Source organism: Sus scrofa, chromosome 6 (assembly GCF_054392235.1).
Source record: "Sus scrofa isolate SSC_HxYL_T2T_F1_AM1 chromosome 6, Sscrofa_HxYL_maternal_Yorkshire_Landrace_v2.0, whole genome shotgun sequence".
Taxonomy (NCBI): domain Eukaryota; kingdom Metazoa; phylum Chordata; class Mammalia; order Artiodactyla; family Suidae; genus Sus; species Sus scrofa.
Window position 1 is genome coordinate 161,820,929 of NC_139388.1, and position 25,157 is coordinate 161,846,085.

General features: G+C 57.0%; 1 protein-coding gene across 1 annotated transcript; it reads right to left on the minus strand.

Annotated features, from left to right (window-relative positions):
- Positions 1–478: 478 nt before the first annotated feature.
- Positions 479–21,728, minus strand: PCSK9 (proprotein convertase subtilisin/kexin type 9). The gene is made up of 12 exons (XM_005653438.4): positions 21,256–21,728; positions 18,729–18,920; positions 16,863–16,986; positions 14,085–14,257; positions 13,721–13,862; positions 9,934–10,130; positions 8,727–8,910; positions 8,030–8,203; positions 7,593–7,741; positions 6,343–6,520; positions 4,431–4,612; positions 479–2,631 (listed from the first exon to the last, which is right to left on the minus strand). The coding sequence occupies exons 1-12, from the start codon at positions 21,454–21,456 to the stop codon at positions 2,413–2,415; spliced, it is 2,115 nt and encodes a 704-aa protein (XP_005653495.3). The 5' UTR covers positions 21,457–21,728; the 3' UTR covers positions 479–2,412.
- Between the last annotated feature and the right edge of the window lie 3,429 nt (positions 21,729–25,157).

The following is a 25,157-nucleotide window of genomic DNA, read 5'->3' on the forward strand; positions in this document are numbered from 1 at the left end:
GGAACCATGAGGTTCGCAGGTTTGATCCCTGGCCTTGCATAGTGGGTTAAGGATCCGGCGTTGCCGTGCGCTGGGGTGTAGGTCGCAGACATGGCTCGGATTCTGCGTGGCTGTGGTGTAGGCAGCTGTGGCTCCATTCAACCCCCTAGCCTGGGAACTTCCATATGCCTTGGTGCATCCCTAAAAAGCCAAAAAAAAAAAAATCATGAAAAGTGACCTTGGACTCATTACAGAGTCAGCCACTGGTATAATTAACTTATTCCATAGACATTGACTCTGCACCAGGCCTTGTGCCAGGTGCTAGGAGAGGAGACTGGAAAGGACACAGGGACCCTGAGCATCCAGAACCATGTGGAGCATAAGTTACCAAGGAGGGGGAACCCTGGTGGCTGGGGGAACTCGGGAGCTACAGGAAAAGGCTGATTGTATCAACTGCCTAAGCAAGGCCTCATCCTAGATGGTCACATTCAGGCAAGAGTCATGGACAAAGTTGTTTTTATTTTTCAAAGTCACCATGTAATAAAAAGGCTACAAAACCCAGAATAAATATCTTCAAGTTACAAAAGCAAAACAGGTCTAGAAAAGCTTCGAACTGTGAAAAGGCATCAGCTGTTGGCAAACACCAGACCCAGAAATGAATGCATGCTTGTTTGTTTGCTTGGGTGGGGATGGGGTGGGGTGGGGGAGCTCGAGGAGGGAGAGTTGGGCCCCCCTCCCCCCTCCATCCCTCCAAAGGCCTGTCCGCTGGGGTCCCACCGCATCGGCCCGTGCCTTTTGCCCAGTGCTCTGTCCTCGCTCACAGTGCTACCCAGGTCTGTGTGCCCCCTTCTGAGCCTCTGTTAACTTACATAGATGGGATGCCAAGCTGGTGCAGTAAAAAGAGGCCTAGCTTTAGAGACAAATCTGGGCTTATACCCCGGTACCCCTCTGCTTCCCGGCCGTGTGAGCTTGGCAGGCACCCACCCTATCTCTGGTTCCCAGTTTCTTCCTAGGGTGGGGGGCGACAGGGTGTCCTGTGCAGGAGGAGGACTGGGTAAGAGGGTGGATGGACCAGATGGCCCGCCACTGCAAACTGAAGGGGCCAGCCCTGGGGTGATGTCCCCCTGCAGGCTGATGTGGGGGGACTGCCAAGCCTGAGCCAGAGCAAGTTGAGGGCAACTGGGAGAAACAGAGGCACAGCCCCGTGATCACCTGGGACACGTCTGGCTGCATCTGTCATGCTGCGGCTGGTGGCTCAAGGGGTGGGTACAAGAGCTAGGAACGTTCTCAACAAAGGCTGTCTTCAGGAGGTGAGTCCTAACGGCAGGACTGGGAGGGCCCCTGGTGATCCCCAAACTGACGGCCATCTCTCTAGAGAAAGCAAGGACTTCAACCGAGGAGTCTTGGCAGCGGACCCTGGGCTCATGCTTCTAGCCTCGACCTCCTCATCTACCCAATGGGTAGAAGAGGCCTGGAGTTCCCATTGTGGCTCAGCAGAAATGAATCTGACTAGTAACCATGAGGATGCAGGTTCGATCCCTGGCCTCATTCAGTGGGTTAAGGATCCAGCATTCCCGTGAGCTGTGGTGTAGATCGCAGACACGGCTCGGATCCTGTGTTGCTGTGGCCTCTAGCGTAGCCTGGCAGCTATAGCTCCGATTCTTAGACCCCCCAGTCTGAGAACCTCCATATGCCACGGGCGTGGCCCTAAAGAGACAAAAAAAAAAAAAAAAAAAAAAAAGAGAGGCCCTGCCTTTGCCCCAGGGCTGCTCTGAAACCTTGTGAGAATGTAACTGCAGAAGCCCTTTGGACATTTTGAAACATTGGCCACATCTGGGGAAGTGTCACCCCCTGTCAGTACCCCCTGCACCCCCAGAGGCATGGAAAATTGATCCTCCACTAACCAGGGAGCCCAACAGAGCCTCCCCAAGGTGGACAGGAGATGAGGGGCCATCTCCACCTTTCACTGCCCCAACCCATATTTGGCCCCTTCTAGCCCTCGAGTGCCTGCCTGCCTTCCCATGGAGGGCTGACCACCCCCTTCACGGATGCCTGGGGATCCGCTGACCGCCTGACCTGAAGCAGGAGCTCAATAGAAGGTAACTCCGCCCACAGCATCGGCCCCAGGAGTGGCTGGCAGGAAGCAGAGCACAGCCTGACCTGCCTTAATGGCAGCAGGTGGACACCTGCAACCCTGGCCACTCAGCCTCGTACTCAGCTCAGGCCTGGGGAGGGGTGATCCAGGCCGGGAGCCAGGACACCCTGAGGGCCAGCACCAGAGCTTAGGAGGACAGCGCTCCCCTGTCCCCGGGGCCCAAGCTGAAGAGCACTGAGGAAGAGGGAGGGAGGAACTGCTTCGAAGCTCAGCCGAGGCCTGGACCACAGCCCCCAGGCCTGGACCCCTTCCCCAGGCTCGCGCCCTGGGCCGGGCTGTCACTGGGACTCCTGGGAGGCCTCCTCCCCCGAGGGCCGGCGCCTGCAGCAGATGGCCATGGCTGTGGCGGTCTCCTCGCTGGTCCTGCCTCCTGCCCTGACATCCTGGCCCCGAACCACACACGTGTTGTCCATCGCGTAGGCCCCCAGGGTGTGGGAGGCCCCGGGGCGGGCCCCGCAGCTGGTCAGTGTCCAGCCCTCCTCGCAGTCCACGGTGACCTGCCAAGGGCCCAGGGACAAAAGATGTAAGGCACAGCCCCCTGCAAGCCAGGCCTGCAGGGCACAGGCGGATGGCTGCCCGCCACCTTCCCCTAACACGACACCTCTCACAGCCCTGCCCAAGCCATCAGGGGCCAAGTTGGGGGCCCAAGAGCAAAGCAAATGCCTGGGAAGCCCCCTCCAGCGCTCCTGCCATATCCAAACCTGAGGGCTTCTCCTTCAACGTGCAGTACCTCTGTGCTCCTGCTGGCGGAGCCCCCCAACCTGGGCCTGGTGAGTCACCGTAGCTGCCGTCGGTCTCCCTGTTTCGGCCCCATCCCCTGCAGTCTACCTGCCTCAGTGGCCTGAATGAACCCGCTCACAGCAGGGAGGTCAGATACCCACTCCCCTCCCCACCCCGGGCTCAAAACCCGTGGCTCCCAGCTCACCAGAGCCAAAACCCAAATCCTGACTGCAGCCCTCAGGCCCCGCCTCAAACCTGTCTCTGGTGCCCCCACCTGCTCCGTTCCCACCTCACTGGCCCTCTGGCTGTTCCTGGGGCTCTCCAGGCACGCTCCCACCTCAGGGCCTCTGCTCTGGCTGTTCCCTCTGCCTGGAACTCTGGTCCCTGTGATGCCTCCCACCTTCTCAGGGAGGCCTCTCCTGAGCGGCCCCCCTCCCCTTTCCTGCTTTACTCTTCTCCACAGCATCTTCTAATACTCCAAAATATTACTTATTTGTTGACTCTGCTTCTCCCCTACTAGAATGGACGCCCCGAGAGAGCCTGGTTTGTAGTCCCACCAACTGGAATGGTACCTGGAACAGCACAGGCCTCAAGACTTGCTGAACAAATGGACCTGAGACAGCCCCAGCCCTCAAGAAATGCCACAGCCAGACAGAGCACAATCACTGCAGACTCGCACGCTTACAACCCTCCTCTGAGGTCCAAGAGTGGACTCCCCAGGGCTTCCTCTTAAGTTCCCTGTGGCTTTTTATTATTTATTTATTTATTTATTTATTTATTTTTAGGGCCGCACCTGCAGCATATGGAAGTTCCCAGGCTAGGGGTCCAATCAGAGCTGCAGCTGCCGGCCTACACCACAGCCACAGCCATGCAGGATCCGAGCTGCCTCTGCAACCTACGCCACAGCTCACGGCAACACCGGATCCTTCATCCACTGAGTGAGGCCAGGGATCGAAGCCGCATCCTCATGGATACTAGTTGAGTTCACTACTGCTGAGCCATGATGGGAACTCCTCTGTGGCTTTTAAAAGGAGACACAGGGAAGCCATAGGCTGCGGTCTGCACTGGCGGTGTCTGAGGGCCACTCATGCCCCAGGCCGTGTGTGTGCCTCCCCCTCTCTGCCTGCGTGTCCCTGCCTCAATGGCTGCCCCTCCACCAGCAGCACTCAGCTCAGGGTCCCCATCTCTTGGAGGGGGAGTCATGGCTGAGTCACACTCCCAGCAGATGGGTCAAGTGGGTTAACCAGTGAATGCATGTGGACCGCTTTCCTTATGCAATATTTATGCATACTCTCTGCAGAGAGGGGGGTCCCCCAAGAACACTGAGCTGGACAATAGCAAGAACTGGACCAGCAACACACCAACACACACACACACACACACACACACAGGCTATCCACACAGCTGCAAAAGCTGCTGACAGCACCCACCCCGCAAACTACTCCCCAGACACGTGAGGGTGTGGTGGTGACACAAACCTTGACACAGAAAAGCTGCACAGGACAGACACATGCCACCCCTCAGGGTGCTGGGCACCTGTCCCGCCACCCCCACCCTACCCCCCGTGCCTCTTCACCTTCTCTGCAGGGCCTGGGATCCCGTGCTCCCTGACTTTGCACTCCAGACCCGGCGCATGGCAGCAGGAAGCGTGGACACTGGCCTTCTCGTGGCCCACACACTGGTCGGGCTGACCCTGAGGCCTCGGCACAGGCCGCCTGCGGGGGCCAGAGTCCTCCACCTCCCAGTGGGAGCTGCAACCTGGGGCAGAGCAGAGCCGGCTGAGACACCTGGATGCTGGGGGACCCTCTGTCTCTCCTCCCCACCCCCATCAGTCTCCATCACTTTAGGGTCTGAGTTTGGAGCTGGGAAACCTGGAAACAAGTCAGGGCAGGAAAGAGGCGCTAGTCTGAGCGACAGAACTCCTGGGTTCTCAACTCAACCTTGCCACTGGCCTGCTGTGTAATCGTAACATAACCTCTCTGAACCTTAGTTTTGCAGGGAAAACACACTATCTCCTCTCCAGCAGTGGGGTAGGGGCTCCAAGGCCTGAGATGCTAGACGGGCAGATGGAACTCCCCTCCCCCACAGCCACCCAGGCAGAAGTTCAGGGTGAGCTCGACGTCTCTCTGGGGCGCTTGGGTCTCCCCCGATCTGCTTAGGAGACAGATACACCCGCTGGCTACGAGTCGGTGCAGAGTGGTCCTCAGCTCCAGCAAAACTGCAGTTTCCCTCTATGACAAGGGGAAAGGGAGGCTGTGAGGGTGAAACGAGGATGGGCACGTGGAGCCCAGCAGTGCCTGGCTCTGGGCAAGGGTTCCATACACGTGTTAGGGTCACAGTCACTAGAATCCCCGAGTCCCAGCTGTGGCCTTGGAGAGGTCACTCGGCATGTCCAGGGTGCAGTTCCCTTGCTGTGAAGCGGGACCCTTTTGGATGTGCGGTATAGGTAGCAGGGTTCTGTGGCTCCAATGACTTCGAACTGGCACGTGCCCTGGAGTTCATCTGCTGGGCGTGCCCAAAGGGGGAGTGATCGGAACACGATGGACTTCCCACCCAGCCAGGACCCCGGTGAGATGGCCAGTGGCCTTCTGGACCCGTCCCAGCCTCTCCACCTGACTGGGCTCATCGTTCCACTGCAAAGCCATCCTGCAGCGCTCACCAGCCACTCTGCCTAGAGCCGGATCCGAACTCGTCACTCTCGCTCATCACCCTCCTCCTCGCCCTCCTAAACCTTCAGTGGCTCCCAGGACATGCTCGATGGAGAATGAACTCCTGAGCCAGCTGTTCCAGGCCACCACCTGCCCTCTCCCCAGTTTCGCCCCAGAACTTCCCTCTCTCCCCCTCGGCAGGACAGCTCTGCCCCCTCCCAATTTGAGGGGCGCCATCCCCAGGTCCCCCACAAGGTCCCCATCTGTGACTTCCTGCTACCTACCCTGGGCACGTCTTTAACACAAGGTAACCCACCCACAGGATAGATTTGAAAGCAATAGGTGCTAATCATGAGAGCAGGCATTTATCTTGTCCTAGCACCAAGCGAAATGCTTCTCAGCATCCATCATCCTCATTTTATTGAGGAGGTGCCTGAGGCACAGAGAGGTTAAGTAACTTGCCTGGGTCACACAGCTGATGACTGGCAGAGCCAGGATTAAACCAAGGTCACCTCCCCTTTCAGAGCCACTCCCTGAACTGCCCCTCCTGTGCTCCACTGCCTCTCAGAATATTGCCTTTGATGCTCTAGGCCTGGAGCTCTAGGTGTTATTCATTTCACGGCAACCCAAAGAGGCAAGAACTACGTACGCTTCTTCCTTTTAGGGAGGAGAAGCTGAAGCTGAGACATCGGAGGTGCCCGCCCAGGGTCACGGGGATGGAGCGGTAGCACTGGTCTTCATGCCAGGCAGTTGGGCTCCACTGTGGGACCAGCCAGGTGGGGGCAGGTGCACAAGGAGACAGGGATGCCTCCCCACCCCAGGGTGGGCCCTGCCTCCTACCTGTGAGGACGTGGCTCTGCTGGTGACAGCGGGCACGGGTCTGCACACCAGCCCCGGCTGGTGGAGCCATGTGGATGCTGCAGTTGGCCCGGGGCAGCAGGCAGCACCTGGCAACGGCATAGACGCCCTCACCCCCAAACGCGTTGTAGGCCAGGCAGACACGCCTGCTCCCTCGGACCTGAGAGCCAAAGACAGAAACAGGAACCTGCATTAGAAAGGGCTTCAAGACCCAGGGTAAGAGGGCTAGAAGGAACCAACTCGGGCACCTGGTCCCAACCCCTCAAACCCTCTCCAGCATCCCTGCAGAGGCCAGCCGGCCTCTGAGGACAAGCCTCGCTCCTGCAGACTGTTCTGCAGATGGGCAGCGCTGTGTGTTATATGGTGCTTCTGGACACTGAGAGGGACTTTAAAACAGAGCTGCTGGGAAATCTAAGATCCCAGAGCTAGGACCCAGCCTAAGGGGCCCGGACCCACTCTCAGCCTCCCCCACATGCAATCACTTGCAGGTTCCAATGCACGGTCAAGCACACTCCCAGATGCCATCTCTCAGACAGAAATGCCCACCCGCCCCTGTCCTCCTGGCCCAGGTGCTGCCTTTCCATCACAACGCCATGGCCGGGAGTTCCCATTGTGACTCAGCAGTAATGAACTCGATTAGTATCTATGAGGATGTGGGTTTGATCCCTGGCCTCGCTCAGTGGGTTAAGGATCCCTGGCCCCACTCAGTGGGTTAAGGATCCAGCGCTGCCGTGAGCTCGGATTCTGCATTGCTGTGGCTGTGGTGTGGGCCAGCAGCTGCAGCTCTGACTGGACCCCTAGCCTGGGAACTTCCATATGCCGCAAGTATGGTCCTAAAAGGCAAAAACAAACACACACAAAAACAAAACACATCATGGCTGACATCATCTGTGCAGGGCTCTGTCACCTTTGGCTGGTTTGAGAAGATTCATCAACTGCCAGAACCATGGAACATCTGAAGGAAAAGAGCCCTGAAGGCCACTGTGTCCAGAGGCATCAAAGACCAGCTCTCCCCGCCCTGCAGGTGGGAGCTGGAGTCCATCCAGCCATATCCTGCAGAGTCTCCCAGGAAACCTGCGCCTGGCTCCCTCCAGCGGCACCCAAACCACGTGGCAGAGATGGGCCCCACCCGCTTTAACTTGCAGACAGGCCCTCGAGTTCAGAGGAGGAAGGGGCCGATCTGGGCCTGGCAAGAACCCCACTTCACGCTCCGAGGGGAGGGTGTAAGTCACCTCAATGCGCTCGCCCCGCCGCCTCCCGCTCCCGGAGAAGCTGGAGCAGCCCAGCAGCTCCTCGGGGGCGGCGCAGTGGGCCTCGGCTGTGGCGGTCCTCGTGGGCCCCGAGTGTGCCGACCACACGGTCCTGCAGAACAGCTGCCCACCTGCAAGAAGGCCCTGGGGTGAGGAGGGGTGCGTGGGGAGGGGGGCCTCCATCAGGGCTCTGCTCGCGGAGGTCCAGCTCTTTGGATCCCGGTGGGGAGAAGGGCCTTAAAGAACGCGATCCATTTCCCATTGAAACTTGTCAGGAAAGCCCTGCAAAGCCCTTTCTGAGCCTGTTCTAAATCCGCCCCCACCCCCAGTCTCTAGGAGCTAGTGGCAGGATTGCCCAGGTCACACGACCTCCCGAGACCTCCCAAGCCCCAGTCTGCCCACCCTGCCATCCTGCTGACCTGCTCCATGGCTGCTGGGGGGCAGTGTGGCCACCAGGTTGGGGGTCAGCCCCCGCTGGTCCTCAGGGAACCAGGCCTCATTGATGACATCTTTGGCAGAGAAACGGATCAGCCTCTGCCTCAGCTCAGCCAGGGTGAGCTCCGGCTCAGCCGTCAGCATCATGGTCACAATTCCTGGTTGTGGGGTGGGCAGTGAGAGATGGTGGTGGCCTGGCCCTCCTTCCTGACCTTCCTCTCCTGGTACACACACACACACACACACACACACACACACACTCTCATGTGCACACACGTGCACACACACTGGCACATCAAGCTGTTCTTCAAACCACCTGCAACCCCATGCTAAAAGACAGCCAGAGTAAAACATACATCCTGCTCTCATACCTGTGAGCCTTGGAAATTGCTGTTTTGTTTGCCAGGTAAACTCCTATTCATCCACCAAACCCCAGATGCCATGTCCCTCCTCCGGGAAGCTTTCTTTGATCTTTAGGCTGGGCAGGCACCTCCCTTAGGCTCCCTTCCACACAACCCTGGCTACTATGTTTGGGCATCTGCCCCCCCATCAGACTGAGGGCACCATTAGTCTTATTCATCTTTGGTCCCCCACGCCCAACACACAGGGTCCTGGCGCAGACCCTGGCTGCCTTAGGGGTTGTCAGAATCATGTTGGTTGAGGGGTGGGGCAGCAACTCACCAGCCACATGGGCGGCAGCCTGTGACGTCCCGCTCTGCGACGTGAAGCAAGTGCTGCAGTCGCTGGAGGCACCAATGATGTCATCACCTGGGGCAAAGAGGTCCACGCAGCGGCCAAAGTTGGTCCCCAGGACCCCTAGGGTCACCGGCTGGTCCTGGGCATTGGTGGCCCCAACGGTAATGACCTGGAGAGGTAAGGGGGTGGATGGCAGATAGGGGAGCCAAGGAGAGGGATATAGGGAGACGGAGACCTTGCCAGCTGGGCTGGCCAACTCCTACATATCTGCTTGGGTCCCATTCAAATAGCCCCTCCAGAGGGAAATCTGATCCCTCTGGCCCTAGCTCTGCCTTCTGTCCCTGCCATAGGCCAGGGACCATTCCTGAAGGTGCCGAGGTGCTGATGTTGTAGTGGGGGACACAGCCAGCAAACAAACAGTAGACGATGCTGTGCATTAGGTGACGTAAGTGCTATGGAGAAAACCAGAGCCAGCAAGGTAGAGAGGACACGCTGGGGTTTGTCTGCTTTCTGCGATTTTAATAGGCAGCCAAGGAAGGTTATTCATCACTGTTAGGCTCACAGCAGTGCCACCCCCCGACCCCTGTGCCTCTCCACATCCCCAGACCGTGATGAGATCCCTTCCCCCTTGGTAATCCCGGCGCCCACTCCACCCAACACCCAGGGGATGCCCTTGCATGTGGGACAGAGGAACAGACAGGCATGGGCCCCACCGAGTCAGCACCTTGAGATCAGAGGTGTCATCTCTGTGCTCATGTGGCCCCCCTGCTTGGGATGTACCTAGGCCCTCAATACCGGGCCTTCGAGGGCATTTAGCAGGAGGTGGACAGTGGAGAGGCCCGGGGGGCACTGGGCAGGACAGCGATGTGGGCAGAGCCCCTTGGCCCTAACATGGTGGATGGGAAAGTGAGCAGGGGGAAGCCAGGGAACAGCTGAGGGCACTGCGGTATCACTCTGATATGAGCAGACAGAGTCCAGATGGACGTGATGGGGAGAAGGCGCCAGGGATTCAGAGGGAGAAGGGCCAGGCCGTGTCAGAGGCTAGGCTGTGGGAGGTTCAAGCCCCTCCCCTGCCCAACTTTGGCTCCGAGAGGCTCTGACACCTCCAAAGCCAGGCCGGCTCGGGAATGCACCCCATGAAGCCCAGCGGGCCCCCTCCCCCGAAGCCTTCCAGCCCTTCTGGAACACCCACCTCGGGAGATGACGCCGGAGAGTAGAGGCAGGCGTCGTCCCGGAAGTTGCCAGCAGCGGCCACCAGCACTGCCCCTGTTCCTGCCAGGCGCTGGCAAGCGGCATTGAGGGCCCGGCTGTAGCCGCCCACCAGGGGCAGCAACACCACCAACCGCCCTGAGGGCTGCGCCAGCTGGCTTTTCCAAATGAACTCCAGGCCTGAGAGGATAAAGCCAAGGTCACCCCCGAGAAGACATGCTCAAGGCCCTTGTGAGGGTCAAGTTTACGTGTCAACTTGGTGAGGCTATGGTGCCCAGGTGTTTGCTCGGACGTCAGTCTAAACGTTGCTGTAAAAGTACTTTAATATATGCGACTAATGTTTACATCAATAGACTTTGACTAAAGCAAATGGGGGTGGGCCTCGTCCAAACAGTTGAAGACTTTAAGAGAAAAGGTGGATGGTCCCCTGAGGAGGAAGGAATTCTGTGTCCAGACTGCCTCAGACTCAAGATTACGGCATCAATTCTTGCCAGAATTCCCAGCCTGCCAGCCTGCCTTGCAGATTTCAGCCAGCCCTGCAATATATGAGTCTATGTGTGTATTTATAAATATAAATATGCACACACATCCTATTGCTTCTGCGTCTCTGCAACACCCTGAGTAATACAGCTGGGAATCAGAGTTCCCGTTGTGGCGCAGTGGTTAACAAATCCGACTAGGAACCATGAGGTCGTGTGTTCGATCCCTGACCTTGCTCAGTGGGTTAACGATCCAGCTCTGGCGTAGGCCGGTGGCTACAGCTCCAAGTAGACCCCTAGCCTGGGAACCTCCATCTGCCACGGGAGTGGCCCTAGAAAAGGAAAAAAAAAATAAAATACACTTGGGAAGCATGCTAACAACAGCAGCACTGTAAGGCAGCCAACTCCCAAGCACTTACATGCACCAGGCTCCTCTCAAGTGCACAATAACCTTGCTGTTACTTTCCCTTTCCAGGAAACTGAGGCACCAGAGGATATATAAGGTCCACAGAAGAACAGGAAGGGCCTCCTCCACCCTGCCTCTGACCGTCGTAATCTTTTTGCCATCCTTCAAGGCCGGTGTAGAGTCCCCCCCACACACACACACTCCAGTGAGTCCTTGCTGCCCACTTGCAGACATGTGACCCCCACCCCCCACATATAAAAGGGGACACTGCTGCTCAGATTATGGAGAGGATCTGGGCTGGTGAGGAGGTTGCAGACCTGATAACCCTGCCCCCTGAGGGGGTGTCATTCCCTGACCGCGGCTGCCCTCCCCAACCCCAGAGCCAAGTGTGCAGCTCGGCAGCTCAGGCCCAGGGGTGGCCTGGATTCTAAAACCAGCCCCGGGAGTTCCCATCGTGGCTCAGCGGTTAACAAATCTGACTAGCATCCAGGAGGACACAGGTTCAATCCCTGGCCTCACTCAGTGGGTTAAGGATCCTGCGTTGCTGTGGCTGTGGTGTAGGCTGGCAGCTGCAGCTCCAATCGGACCCCTAGCCTGGGAACCTCCATATGCTGAGGGTATGGCCCTAAAAAGCAAAAAATAAATAAATAAATACATAAAATAAATAAATAAAACCAGCCCCAGCCCTGATGTTCCAGAGGAGCCGGAGCTGAAAGCGTCTCCTCTCAGGTCCCGGCTCCTGCTCTGTCAGACGGAGGGGTGGCCGGCTGAACCCACAGAACCTTCTGAATCTGAGCCTCCAGGAGGTCCCCGGGGCTGCAGCAGAGGTGAGAGGTGGGGTCCCACAGCCATGTCCCTCCAGGAGGGGGCAGAGCAGGCGTGGGGGTGAAGAACCACAGTTACAGCTGCTATTTATCCAGGAGGACACTCTCCCCCTCAGTCAATCGCTTACAAAGGAGACAGGTGGTGACCGTGACAGAAAAAGACACTGTCTGCTGAGCCTCTGCTCTGCACCAGGTAAGGTGCTAGCGGCGTGTTCCCAAAGCGGGGACCTCTTCTTCCCCAGGAAGCCCTCCAAGCTCAGGGCATCGGGCCGGGGAAGGTCCATCAGCCTCCGAGCAGAACCCCCCTCCTCTGCAAACTGACCTTTGGGAACTGGCCTGCTGGGCTGAGGTCGGTCAATAAAGGGGTGGGACAGGCATGGGGGGTCATCTAAGGGGGTGGAGGATTGTTGATTCGTGCCTTTCAACCCCAACATCAAAGCCGATGCTCTAAACAGCAAAGAATCACCAGAGCCCCACTCATGAAGCACAAGGAGGGCGCCACCAGCACCCTCCAGCCCTTCAAACAGGCCCGTGGCAGCCTCTGCCAGCTCAGGGGTCGGCATCTGACCCAAGGGTCTGGGGGGTTGCGATGGGGGTCAAACTCCTAGTGAGCTCACTGGCTCTGGCTGGGAGAGCCTGGGCAAGTCACCTCTCCTGAGCTGGTTTTATCGACTGTTCAACAGGATCACAAAACCGCCTCTAGGTATGGAGGACAAAGTCCTTTGCTCAAGGTCTGGCCACAGGAGGGGACTCAGTAAGTGAGACCCCCACCCCGCCCACCCCCCACCCCCCGCTCTCCTCTGTCCACAGCACCCCAGGGTCCTAGCTCTCAGCTGGACCTCACCGGCAGCAACAGAATGGAGAAAGCTGCAAGAGTCTGGAAAAAGTCCTCTGCCAGTTCCCCCACCAAGTGTACCCAAGCAGGGGGACCCGCAGGCCCGATCACTCATGCAAGGGAGCGAGTTTCCTGGTACTAGAGGTAAGCAAGCAGAAGATGGAGAAAGATTACTAAGATCACCCCAAGGGTCCATCTAAATCTAAAATAGCATGACAGGAGTTCCCATTGTGGCACAGTGGAAACGAATCCGACTAGGAAACATGAGGCTGCAGGTTCGATCCCTGGCCTCGCTCAGTGGGTTAAGGGTCTGGCACTGCAGTGAGCTGTGGTGTAGGTCACAGCTGTGGCTCGGATCCTGCCTTGCTGTGGCTCTGGTGTAGGCCGACAGCTATAGCTCTGATTGAACCCCTAGCCTGGGAACCTCCGTATGCCGCAGGTGTGGCCACCAAATAGCACGACAGACTATATCCAGTCTCTTGGGATAGACCATAATGAAAGATGATACGAGAAAAAGAATTTCTGTGTGTGTGTGTGTGTGTGTGTGTGTGTGTGTGTGTATGACTGGATCACTATACTGTACGGCAGAAATTGACTCAACACTGTAAGTCAACTATACCCTATTAAAAAATAAATTTAAGGAGTTCCTGTCTTGGCTCAGTGGTAACAAACCCAACTAGTATCCATGAGGATGTGGGCTCGATCCCTGGCCTCGCTCACCGGGTTCAGGATCTGGCATTGCAGTGAGCTGTGGTGTAGGTCACAGACACGACTCAGATCCAACGTTGCCGTGGCTGTGGTTTAGGCCAGCAGCTATAGCTCCAATTTGCTCCTTAGCCTGGGAACTTCCATAGGCCATGGGTGTGGCCCTAAAAAGACAAAAATAAATAAGTAAATAAATTGAAAAATAAATTTTAAAAAAATAGCTGACAGAAGACAACTCTTTTAAAGGATTTGGGAAGAAGAGCAGAGTGAAACTGCAGAAAGACTGCTGATCGAGGGGCACAGCTGCAGGACCTACCTGGGCTGAGCCCTGCCCGTCTCTGGGGCTCCGCTTCTCCATCTGTCCTCACACCCCGGGGGGCCCGGCCCCCTCTGACACTCTAGGACTCTGCTTCCAGGGCAGAGGCTGCCTTGGCCTCCTCGGTCAGGAGTCAGTTCTCTCTGGGCCGAGGCCCCACCCCGGGCCAGGACGCAGAGGCCAGGGCATCAGAGCCATCACTCACCTGTGAGGGTGCTGCTCACTGTGCCCTTCCCTTGGCAATTGAGCACACGCAGGCTGCGCAGGCTGGCGCCCTTGGCCACGCCGGCATCCCGGCCGCTGACCACCCCGGCCAGGTGGGTGCCGTGGCTGTCACACTTGTTCGCCTGCTCGATCAACACAAAACCCGGATGAGAGAGCCCACCCATCCCACAAGATATCCGTGAGCAGCTGGACAGATGTGCCCACCCGCAAGTGATGGCAGGGCAGGGGCAGTGACAGCTGGGGAGGCCAGCAGGGGCGCCGCTGTGGCACTCCAGGACTGGCTTCACCTCCTGGTCGGGGGTGGGGGAAGACGGGCAGCCCTCCTGCCAGGGGGACGTGCTCACCTGTCTGTGGAAGCGTGTCCCATCCTCCTCGGGCACGTTCTCAAAGTCAGTGACAGTGACCCTGCCCTCGATTTCCCGGTGGCCACTTTGGATGCTGGTGTCTAAGAGATACACCTCCACCAGGCCGTCTCCGTTTTTCCAAGGCGTGGTTTGTTCGAGAGGAAAGAATAATCCTGAGGTTAATGTAAGAGTTCACACATATAAATTAGTTAGCACATCCCAGGGAGTTCCCGTTGTGGCGCAGTGGTTAACAAACCTGACTAGGAACCATGAAGTTGCAGGTTCGATCCCTGGCCTTGCTCAGTGGGTTAAGGATTCGGCGTTGCTGTGAGTTGTGGTGTAGGTCGCAGACGCGGCTCGGATCCGGCGTTGCTGTGGCTCTGGCATAGCCCAGGACTACAGCTTGGATTAGACCCCTAGCCTGGGAATCTCCATATGCTGCAGGAGCGGCCCTGGAAAAAGGCAAAAAGACAAAAATAATAATAAAAATAAACTAGTTAGCACATCCCAGACACAGCTCCAAGCACCATACACACGTTAACTCTAAAACTCCCCTCAATGGGAATTCCCACTGTGGCTCAGGGGGTTAAGAACCTGACTAGTATCCATGAGGATGTGGGTTCGATGCCCAGCCTCGCTCTCTGGGTTAAGGATCTGGCGTTGCTGTGAGCTGCAGAGTAGGTTGCAGAGGCTTCTTGGATCTTCCTGTGGCGGTGGCGTAGGCCGGCAATGGGAACTTCCCTATGGTGCAGGTACGGCCCTAAAAAGACAAAAAAAAAATATTCTCGATGTATGTACTATTATATCTTTATTTCACAGACAAGGAAAGTGAGGCACAGAGAGGATAAATAACAGTCCAAAATCACACAGCTGGTGATGGTGGAACCACCAAGAGAACCAAGCGTGCTGCCTCTGCACTCTGAATATTCACATTAAATAACAATGTGAACATTCAAAACATAAATGTAATGGGAAAAAAATATGCCCAGCCCCGAATCGTAATTTTTCACCGCTCCTCAAACATGAGAGAACAGGATTTAACGACAGAACAGGATCTGAAGAGTCAAAGTGCATGAAGAAGGCGAATCCATTGCTCCAACAAACAGCTTCATGATACCAGTTAGTGAGGACCGGGTAGGAGCTACGCAGAAGTCCGGGCAGCTGTGAGCAAGTGTAAGAGGCAGACCTGACAGCCGCCAGGGAGCCAGGAAGGGCTTCCTGGAGGAAGGGGGCCTCAAGCCAAGACCTGCAGCGGGGATCCTTGGCCACGCTCAGCGGAGGGTGTTAAATAGAGGAAGGAGCGAGGGACAGAGGGCCCCAAGGCAGGAAGGAGTGTGGCCTGCAAGGAAGGGGCAAGAAGCTCAAGGGCAAAGGCCTCCCGGGCAGAGGGGACAGGGAGAACTTGGCTACTTCTGAGCTTCTCAGGCACGGCAGGGGCCGACTCATGGGAGAGAGAGCTCCTGGCTCTGGAGGGATGCAGGCAGGACGGGTGGTGCCTTCCCCACCTGCCAGAGGCTGCAGGGCTTCAGAGGCCGGATGAAGCTACTCCTAGGTTCCTTCACCCCTGAGTGATAAGTCCCCTTGAGACCCCTTTCCTCCTCTGTGACATGGGACAACAGTAGTCCCAGCTTGCATGGGGGTGCCAGGATGGAGCCATGGCCTTTGAGAGCAGAGCTGCTGTCTGGGGCTCTGCCCACCTGTACAGCCCGGGGTGAGCAGGGGCAGGCTCTTCCCGCAAAAGTCACCCCCTCCCTGGCCACAGGCTGCCGGCCAGTACACCCTACCTGACCAGGGCCCTCATCTTTACCGCTGCCACCCCCAGAATGACACTCCCCACTTCCTGTTCATCTCCCTATCCTGGCCACCAGCCCTGGGAGGTCTCAGATCGGTTATCTGTGGCAATGACAGCAACTCAGCACCTGCCCAGCCTTTCAGTTCCCAAAGCATCTGCGCACCCTTCACCTCTTTGGAGGCTCATCACACTCTGAGAAGGACAGGACAGGTTCCTGTGCCCATTTTACAGATGAGAAAGGGGAGGCTCAGAGAGGGAAATGGCTTCCCAAGGCCCCACATGAACCAGTAAGGGGTGGAGGCAGAACCTATGCCCAGGTCCGGCTGACCTGGCACGTCCTGGCATCATCTTTCCGCTGAGCTCCGGACCTCGTTCCCTGGGCCCCTCAAACTCAACGTGGTCCAGCCAGAATCGTTTCTTGACCTCTCCTCCTCCTTGCGGCCCTGGCCAGGCCACCCCAGGAAGAGAGAAAAGTGGGAGAGCCCTGGAGGGGACCCTCAGCCCATGGGGGGAAGCCCAGCAATGTTGGAGGGATGTGGAGCAGGGCAGGAGCCCAGAGATCAGGTGGGAGCAGCGCAAAACTGGGCTCGTCTGCCCTGCTGAGGCATCTAGTCCTGTTCTCAGGGCACTGGGAGTCACCCAGACCTGTGGGCCTAATAGGGGGGCAAGATCAGGTTTATCCTCCCCATCTAAGTGCAGCCTGCAGGGCCACTCCAAATGGACAGAAGAGGCAAACCAGAACTTTTAGAAGGTGGAAGAGGGGCTTATTGGAGAAAAGACCCCTGCACTGTATTGTCCCTGAGCAGGAGGAAGGCAGGGGGTGAGGGCTGGAGTGGGGGAGGGGATGAGACAGAAAAGCAGGGGTCAGTGGCATGTACTGAGCCCTAAAGCCCCTGAGAGGTGGGCACCCTGGGGAGAAAGGAGGGATCGTGGACCCAGCTGGATGGAGGGGGCGGGTGCGGCAGGTGGGGGGGGGCGCTGCTTACTGGGGGTGCGGCGTTCATCCACCTGGCGCCGCGCAGGGAGAATCCGCTCCAGGTTCCACGGGATGCTCTGCGCAAAGACGAAGGAGTCCTCCTCGATGTACTGGACGTGGGGCAACTTCAGGGCCTGCAGGGGCCAGAGATGGGGGTGGCATCTGCTTCATCTCAACCATTTGTCTTTTTTTTTTTTTTTTTTTTTTTTGTCTTTTTGCCTTTTCTAGGGCCGCTCCCGCGGCATATGGAGGTTCCCAGGCTAGGGGTCGAATCAGAGCTGTTGCTGCCGGCCTGCACCAGAGCCACAGCAATGCCAGATCCAAGCTGCATCTGCGACCTACACCACGGCTCACGGCAACGCCGGATCCTTAACCCACTGAGTGAGGCCTCATGGTTCCTAGTCAGATTTGTTAACCACTGAGCCACGACGGGAACTCCCATCTCAGCCATTTGGCTGAGAGCAAACAACCACAGCCCTAACCCCCGCTGATCAAGTCTGTCCCAAGTCATGTGCCAGCACCCTCCCACCTGCCCACTCCTGGTGGTGGGGGCGGTTCCCTCCTCACTCAGGCTGGGCGGCCCAACACAGCCGGCACAGAGGATGCCCTTTAGGAAGGACTGGGAAATTGACATGCCATTTGGAGAGCCAGGCGGTGCCCAAGCCCCGGGCGGGCTGGACCTGGACTCCACGCCCAAATCATGATGCCCGCACTACCCATTCTGTTTCTCTACCCCCCACCCCACCCCAGATCCGTTCCTGCCCTTTTCCACCCTGCAGAGAGCTGGGAGGCTGACCCTGCAGACTGCGGCCCCCAGGCGCCTTGCAGTGACTTGAGGTTAGGCACAGCCAGGGGGAGGCCCAGCAGGAGTTTGGGAAAAGAGGGGGTGTCTTTTCCACCCTCTTGTCGCTGTTTGGCACAAGGCTTCTGCAGTGGCTGCATCCTTTGGAGACCATGGCTCCTCTGGGCAGAGCTGCCTCTGTGGCACCAGCTCCCAACTGGGCAAAAGTGACACCATTCCCTCTCCTGGCCCATCAACCTGTCATGGCAACACATCTCTGGGTGCCTCGGTGTCCCCGTGGCTTTCCTCACCTGTCCACACCTCCTTGGGTTTAGCATCTGCTTAAATATTGATGATCTCATTAGTCCATAAATGACCATTCCTATTTGTGTGCCCACCTTACAGAGAGGGGACTGAGACTCAGGAAGTAAAGGAATTTGCCCGAGTTTAGACAAACTAACAAGGAGCTGATCTGGGAAGGCACCCAGGCTGGTGTGATGCCAAAGCTAAGCTCTTGAGGGCAAATGTCTGTTGGCTGCAGCTCAGCAGCATTGCTCCTTGGAGAAGATGCCTGGCCTTCAGGGCTCATGCGTGCCATCTGGCGCTGTGGCCGCCTGAGTCCCCTCCGCCTCCGATGCTGCTGGCACTGTGCTGGGCATATCATCCCCGAGCTAACTGACTGGCCATCACTTATCAGACTCTCCTTCTGAACTGAGCTCAAGGGAAAAGGCTGGGTCTGGTTCATCCTCGTGTCTGCACACAGTAGGTCCTGATCAAATGTGTGATGAGCCGACTGATTGAAGGCATTAACTTGATGTGTCTCCCATTAGACTAAGGGATTGAATTTCTCTCCAATCCATGTAGTAGCCTCCACAGGTCTTAACACGGAGTAGTTGTTCGGCCACAATATGCCAAACCGAATCCAACTCTGCAGTATTATTGCGGCGAGGAGGCCTGGGCTCAGTCCTTGGTAAGTACTGAATGAATGCTTGTTGCCTCCTGCTTGTCGGCCAAGGGCACACCAAGGACACCCCCCAGTATGCAGGTGGCGGCCCAGCCCTTTCACAAAGTGCCCCACCCAGCAAGGGCGCTCACCAGCTCCAGCAGGTCGCTGCTCATCTTCACCAGGAGGCCGGGGAGGAGGTCATGGAAGACGTGCAGGATCTTGGTGAGGTAGCCCCGGCGGGCGGCCTGGGCCTGCAGGTGGCGGGCAGTGCGCTCTGCCTGCGAGCGGTGGGTCCCCTCCTTCAGCACCACCATGTAGGTGCCTGGCAACCTCCAGGCGTCCTGGCCCCCAGCAAGAAGGAGGGACAAGATAACATTAAAAAAGAAGAATGCAGGTGTGCCTCACCTTCTCTGTTTACAAGTTAGAATTACAGCAAAAGAAACTGCATAGAACATAGGAAGTGTAAAAAGAAGTTACCAAATAAGGAGCCTCACAAAGCCACATACAGGCCAACTATGAGTATTAATTTATACAACGTGTTCGAACTTGGCAGTCAGGCAAAATTGGGAGCTGTGGGCCACAGCCAACACCAGGTTCTCTGCACCTGCCCCTTGGGACTGGACCAAAGCTTGGCCACCCTTGGTGTCCCTGACGTAAGGCCACCTCCTCCTGGAGGCCTTCCTAATTACACCTCCCTCCCCTGTGCCCCAGTTAGATGCAATCACTTCTTTCCCTTTCTAGTTCCTCCACGCCGCCCTCCAGAGACTGTCTGAAAACATGGCCTGAATCCCAGCCTCAATATTTACTGGCTGTATGGCCACGGGCAAGTCAGTCAACCTGACTGAGTCCCAGGTATCTCCTCTGTGCTGTGAGGACCGTAATAGCTATGGCACAGGCCTGCTGGGAAGGCTAAGAGAGGTATTTATGCAAAACATCTACCAAACAGAAGGGATGGCAGTGAGCAAAGAGGCCACAGTTTTCCAATGCAAGAAGAGTCAAGGCCATGGCCTACCGCAGCAGACTTGTTTGCTCTTAGCCCTTATCTGCTCCTAATGCTCTCAAACAGACACACCTGTGCTCAAGAACCTTCAGTGGCTCCCCATGGCCTGACGAAGGCCAAACTCCATCCTAGTTCTAATGCATTGGGGCGGGGCAGGGAGGCAGGGCTCTCCCTCTCTCTGAGCCTCAGTTTCTCCCAAATGAAATAAAAGGATTGGTCTAAAATGTTTCGCTGCCTACCAAAAATGTTTTCATTCTAAATTCAATTCTCACAAAATATCCATTGAATGCATGAACATGGAATGTCCAGAGGTTCCTGTTCCAAACTCCCTCGAGTACTTGGTTCAGGTACTTATCCATCCTCTGTTTACTCCTCTCAGGATGGGGGACTCACTGCTTCTAGAGCAGGTATTTGGGGGCGGTGGTGACTTGAAGTGCCCTTTCTCAGCTTTGCCACAACCCATCACCATCCTTCTAGAAGGTGAAAGGCTCAGGGAACAAGGAAGAGTTTAGAGTGGACTAAATGTCACTCTTTTGTGTGATGCAGACTGGAGAGGCCCCTCCCCTCCTGCTGTTAGCACAGAGCACAGGCAGCCCTCAGGGTCTGACACCCCTCCCCACCCCTGCTCATTCAGGCAGAGAGTCTGGGGCAGAAGGGCAGGCCTGGTGTCTATTTCCCTCTGTCCCAGGATGTGCAGCGAAGAAACCATCTCCCAGAGGTCTCACTGCAGCCAGGGGAACAGCCACCTCCACCACAGCCATGTAGGATCCTTAACCCGCTGAGTGGGGCCAGGGATCAAACCCTCGTCCTCATGGATACTTAGTGGGGTTCCTTACCACTGAGGCACAACGGGTATTCCCTGTCACCTCCCTTTTGAAGATCAGGAAATGGAGGCTTAGAGGTTAAGTGACTTGCCATCATTTAAGCCAGTAAATGATGGAGCCAGGATTCAACCCCAGGGCTGACTCCAAGCCCGGTAAAGGGACTTTATTTGAGCTCTGGGAAGATTACCATTGGAGGGAAACGGTGGTCCCCACTGGGCAGGAGTTCCCACAGCTTAAGTGCCAGGTGCTGGCATTGATCTTCAGGAAACTGGCCCCTGGAGAATAACTCCGCCCCTTCCCCTTTAGTTTTGTTCTTTTCTTCCACTAAAAAAGATGCAGGACTGCAGTCTCTCCCCCAGATCTCCACGCCCACCCTCTCTCATTCTCCAGCCCACCACACACCCTGCACTGCACAGATTTCCCAGTCCGGGTCAGGACGCGTATTAATATCTCCTCTGTGCACTGGGCTATTCTATTCAAATTCCGGGCACTAGTGCCTTTACCGGCCCGAGCCTTGATGATGCGGCCCGTCTGGGATCTGGACCCGTGATCCTGGAGGTGCTCTGCGCGCCCTACCCGGCGCTTCCTGGTCTCCAAACTCTGTGCATCTTTCCCCGCGCAGTGCAGCCAAGCGCCCCAGCGCACCCTAAAGAACCACGGTGCCTGTTCCCTCGCCACCGTGCCCGCAGTCCCCACGAGCCCCGCCAAGCCTGTCACCAAGTGAGCAAAGGGCCCTCAGAGACCTTCACTCCAGCCTCTCCGTTAAAATAGTAAACCGAGGACGGAGAGGTGATGGCCACCGCCTGGGTTCCCGCGCCAGTTGGCCCCCGCCTCCCACCCCAGCGCCCGCACCTTGGCACAGCGGTGGAAGGTGGCGGTGGCCGCGTGCTGGGCTGTGTCAGCCAGAATGTCCTCCTCCGACCTGAAGCCGAGCACCAGTTCCTCGTAGTCGCCGTCCTCGTCCTCCTGCGCGCGGGCGCCCGCGGGCCCGAGGAGCAGCAGCAGTAGCAGCAGCGGCGGCCACCACGGCTGCCCGGAACTGCCAGCACCCATCGCGGGGAGAGGAAAAGTTTGCGTCCGTCGGGGCGCTCCGGGGTCGACGTGCGGGCCAAGCCGTCCGCGACTGTGCCTCGCGGCGAGGATGGATCGCGGCGGGGATGCGGGGGTCACGGCGGGCGTTGGAACTGGGGGCTGTGCTCAGCGGCCGCGCGTGCTGGCCCCGGGCCGTCTCACTGCCTGGCTTGGCCCTCTTCCCTCGAAACCGAGCTGCGCCTGAGCCCGCCTGCAACCGCGGCCGTTTCGACGCCGCGGCGGAAGCCTTTCCCGGGTGTGCGTGCGCGACGTCCGGGGTCTGGGAGATCACGCCACCCGAGCCCCATCGGATGATCCTGCTTGATTAAACATTAACAGAGCCCCAGAACTGAAGGATCGGGTTTCGGCCTCGTGCCCCCTCCCTCCTAAATCGCGTCAGATTACGCTCAGAGGGAGGACAAAATCCCAAATCCTAATTGGGCGGGAAGGCTAGTCCCGCGCGCTTCCAGGCACTTCTCCGCGCCTCCCACCCTGAGCCCTGCCTGGGGTGCCAGACACAAGAGTTTGGCTGAGCCCATCTCGTCAAGTGTTTCTGGGTTCTGCTTTGCCACTGGCCAGCTACCCCGCCTCGCCGGGAATGATGTTCAACCACCCCATCCAGGCGCTCCTCCTCGCTGCCACCGCAGGTGGCGGCCAACCCCTTGCTGCCCGCAGCCCTCAAATCTTTCCTCAGATCTGAGCTTGGCCTCTTTCTAAACTCAGCACAGACCCCTCTCTGGCTTCTACCCTTTATGCATCTGGCACACTCACCTCACCAACCAGCCAATCCTTGAGGATCCTGTTGCTTTTGATTTCCCGCCAGGTCTAATTGTACCTTGCAAGGGATTTATTCTGCAAGTATCCCTGTGCTTCATCTGCAAAGATATCGTATGTGTGCGGTCAAGAATGCCACTGTAGCACAAGCTCAGGGTTCCAAAGGACTTGGTTTGCAGATTCTTTTTGCATATCACGTCCAAGAATGTAACTGGCCAAACGTCTGGTGAGCAGCTGCTGTGTGCGGGAGGATGCAGGAGGCCGGCAGCCCCAGGCCTGGGGCTGAGGATCAGCTCAACGTCAGGCACTCCTCCCAGAAGGGCCTCACTGCACAGAAACAGGAGGCTTCCTGAGCCCACTTTGCAGATGAGCAGTGGCTTCCGAGTGAAATGATTTGCTCTGAGCCTGACTCACCAGACTCCAGAGTGGATGCCCTTTCTTTCCACTTCGCTTGCAGACTCCATGCTCCAGAGGGGAGGGCCAGTTGATTAAAGACTGTGCAGCCAGTGGGCTGATAGCCACCTGGATGAATTCAGGGCCTCATCCACTTTTTGGGGGGCGGGGGGGGCTTGCACCCATGGCATATGGAAGTTCCCAGGCTAGGGGTCCAATCGGAGCTGCAGCTGCTGGCCTATGCCATAGCCACAGCAACGCCAGCTCCAAGCCGTATCTGTGACCTATGCTGCAGCTTGAGACAACGCCAGATCCTTAACCTACGGATGGAGGCCAGGTGTCCAACCAGCATCCTCGTGGACACTATGTCGGGTTCTTAACCCGCTGAGCCACAACAGGAACCCCAAGGAGCTCATTAATTGTTGCCTGAGAAAGGTAGCTCATGGTCTCAGCAGGCAGCGGATGCTCCCTTCCTGTCCCCTGTGGAGAGAACTGTATTTGACACATGCTTTTGGCTGCTTCCTTGTCAAACTCCTCCTCCTCTTCTTCTTTGGGAGGTGGGAGCAAGCTTTCCCTGATACGCCCCTTTGGGACCCTGGACTTTTTCTCACCTACTACCTCAAGCACGTGCATAGAGAAACATTATGTCACCAGGCCGAGAAAGGGGGGCCCTGCTAGGTGTGCAGTGGTTGTGTTTGGATGGAGGTGAGGGAGCAAGGCACCTGAGCCGCTGTGACAGATGGACCCCAAGGACAGCCCTTTCTCATCCCACATCCTCCATTGCACTTGTTGAGGGGTCAGCTCCCAGGGCTTTCATCCCTCATTGATTAACACAAACACACACACACACACACACTCACTCAGGAAAGTTGCGCAAATCGGCTGTGTCAGCTCCTCCCTCTTCTCAGATGCACCCCCTTGCTCTGGCCAGCTGATAACCAGCCTACCCCTACCCCCATCCCCACCCCAGATGCAGGCGTCACGGTAGTCACGGTAAGGCAGAGTCCCTCCCGGGTCCTCCGGCCACCTGAGTGCTTCCTGGGCCCACACTCACCCCTTTCCTCCTCTTTCCTTTCTTTCCCTTTTAGTGCAGAAGGGTCATCTCCTGTCCCCAGAAGACCCTTCCCTGCCCCAGTCCCGCCTCCTCAGGGATGTCCTGTGTCTGCTATCACCTCTCCCTTCCTATCTCCGAATCCCTCATCTCCTGTGGTTCTTTCCCATCATCACATCAACATTCTGAGAGCTTTTTCTTTCCAAAAATATCTTCTCTCAAAACAGTCCTCTCCTGGAGTTCCCTTCGTGGCGCAGTGGTTAACAAACTCGACTAGGATCCATGAGGTTGCGGGTTCGATCTCTGGCCTCGCTCAGTGGGTTAAGGATCCAGCGTTGCCATGAGTTGTGGTGTAGGTCGCAGATGTGGCTCGGATCCTGTGTTGCTGTGGCTGTGGTATAGGCCGGCAGCTGTAACTCTGATTCAGCTCCTAGCCTGGGAACCTCCGCATGCTGCGGGTGTGGCCCTAAAAAGAAAAAGGAAAAAAAAAAAAAAAGCCTTCTCCCCTTGACACCCACTCACAGCCTGAATGATAGACAGAAACCACTACTGCTGCCCTCTGCTCCTCCAACCTCAGAAAACTTGGAGTCCGCAGCCGTTACTGGGGTGCGTGTCAATGAGGTCAGTGTAGCAGTGTCCACATTTCGAATGTGCACGCTCTGTTTTGGGAGGAACCCATCCTTTTTGCGTATGTGTTCCTTTTTAAAAAAAGTTTTGCAGCATTTTCGCAATGGGTTTGCTGCCAGGACACAGGTGTCCTCAACGCCATCGCTAGAGCCAAGCAAAAGTGGGACAGGAGAAGACTCCCGTCAACATCGTTGTCACTGGACACGTCAATCCAGGCACGTCTACCACCGTTGGCCATCCGATCTCCAAATGTGGTGGGATCGACAAGTGAACCGTTGAAAAGTTCAAGAAGGAGGCTGCCGAGATGGGAAAGGGCTTCATCAAGCATGCCTGGGTCTTAGACAAACTGAAAGCGGAACGTGGGCCTGGTGTCCCCATTGATATCTCCCGGTGGAAATCTGAGATCAGCAAGTGCTACGTGGCCATCCCTGACGCCCCAGGGCACAGAGACTTTTATTTTCTTCCTTTTATTTTTAAGTGCAAATGCATTTTATTTTCCTTAAAACCAATGACCCTCAAATGCGCTTCCCTTCTTAAGCAGAAAATTGCTAGCAACCACCACAAAAAGATCCCCAACCCAGCCAGCTTTGGCCATTCCACGTGCAGGCAGCAACAGGTGGAAACGGAAGACGAGGATGCAGCCCTGCCATCTGCACCTGTACCCTCTGAGTCCCCTTGGCCCTGATTTCCCCATGGAAGGACTCATGGCAGCTGAGAAGGTGCCAGAGGGTCAGGGGATCCCGAACCTCCCTTCCCACCAGGTGGTTCCTGTGGGTTTACTTCTGGAGGCTGGTTTCCTCTCCCAACAAATTGGAGCCGCTGGGGTCTCTCTTTACTG

Excerpts from the sequence above, each read along its gene's own strand:
- PCSK9 (XM_005653438.4), bottom strand. The coding sequence starts at position 21,456 with ATGGGTGCTGGCAGTTCCGGGCAGCCGTGGTGGCCGCCGCTGCTGCTA. Across the intron at positions 18,921-21,255 it reads CCTTCCACCGCTGTGCCAAG|GACGCCTGGAGGTTGCCAGG; the intron begins GTGCGGGCGCTG and ends GCTGGGGGCCAG. Across the intron at positions 4,613-6,342 it reads GCAGAGCCACGTCCTCACAG|GTTGCAGCTCCCACTGGGAG; the intron begins GTAGGAGGCAGG and ends GCTCTGCCCCAG.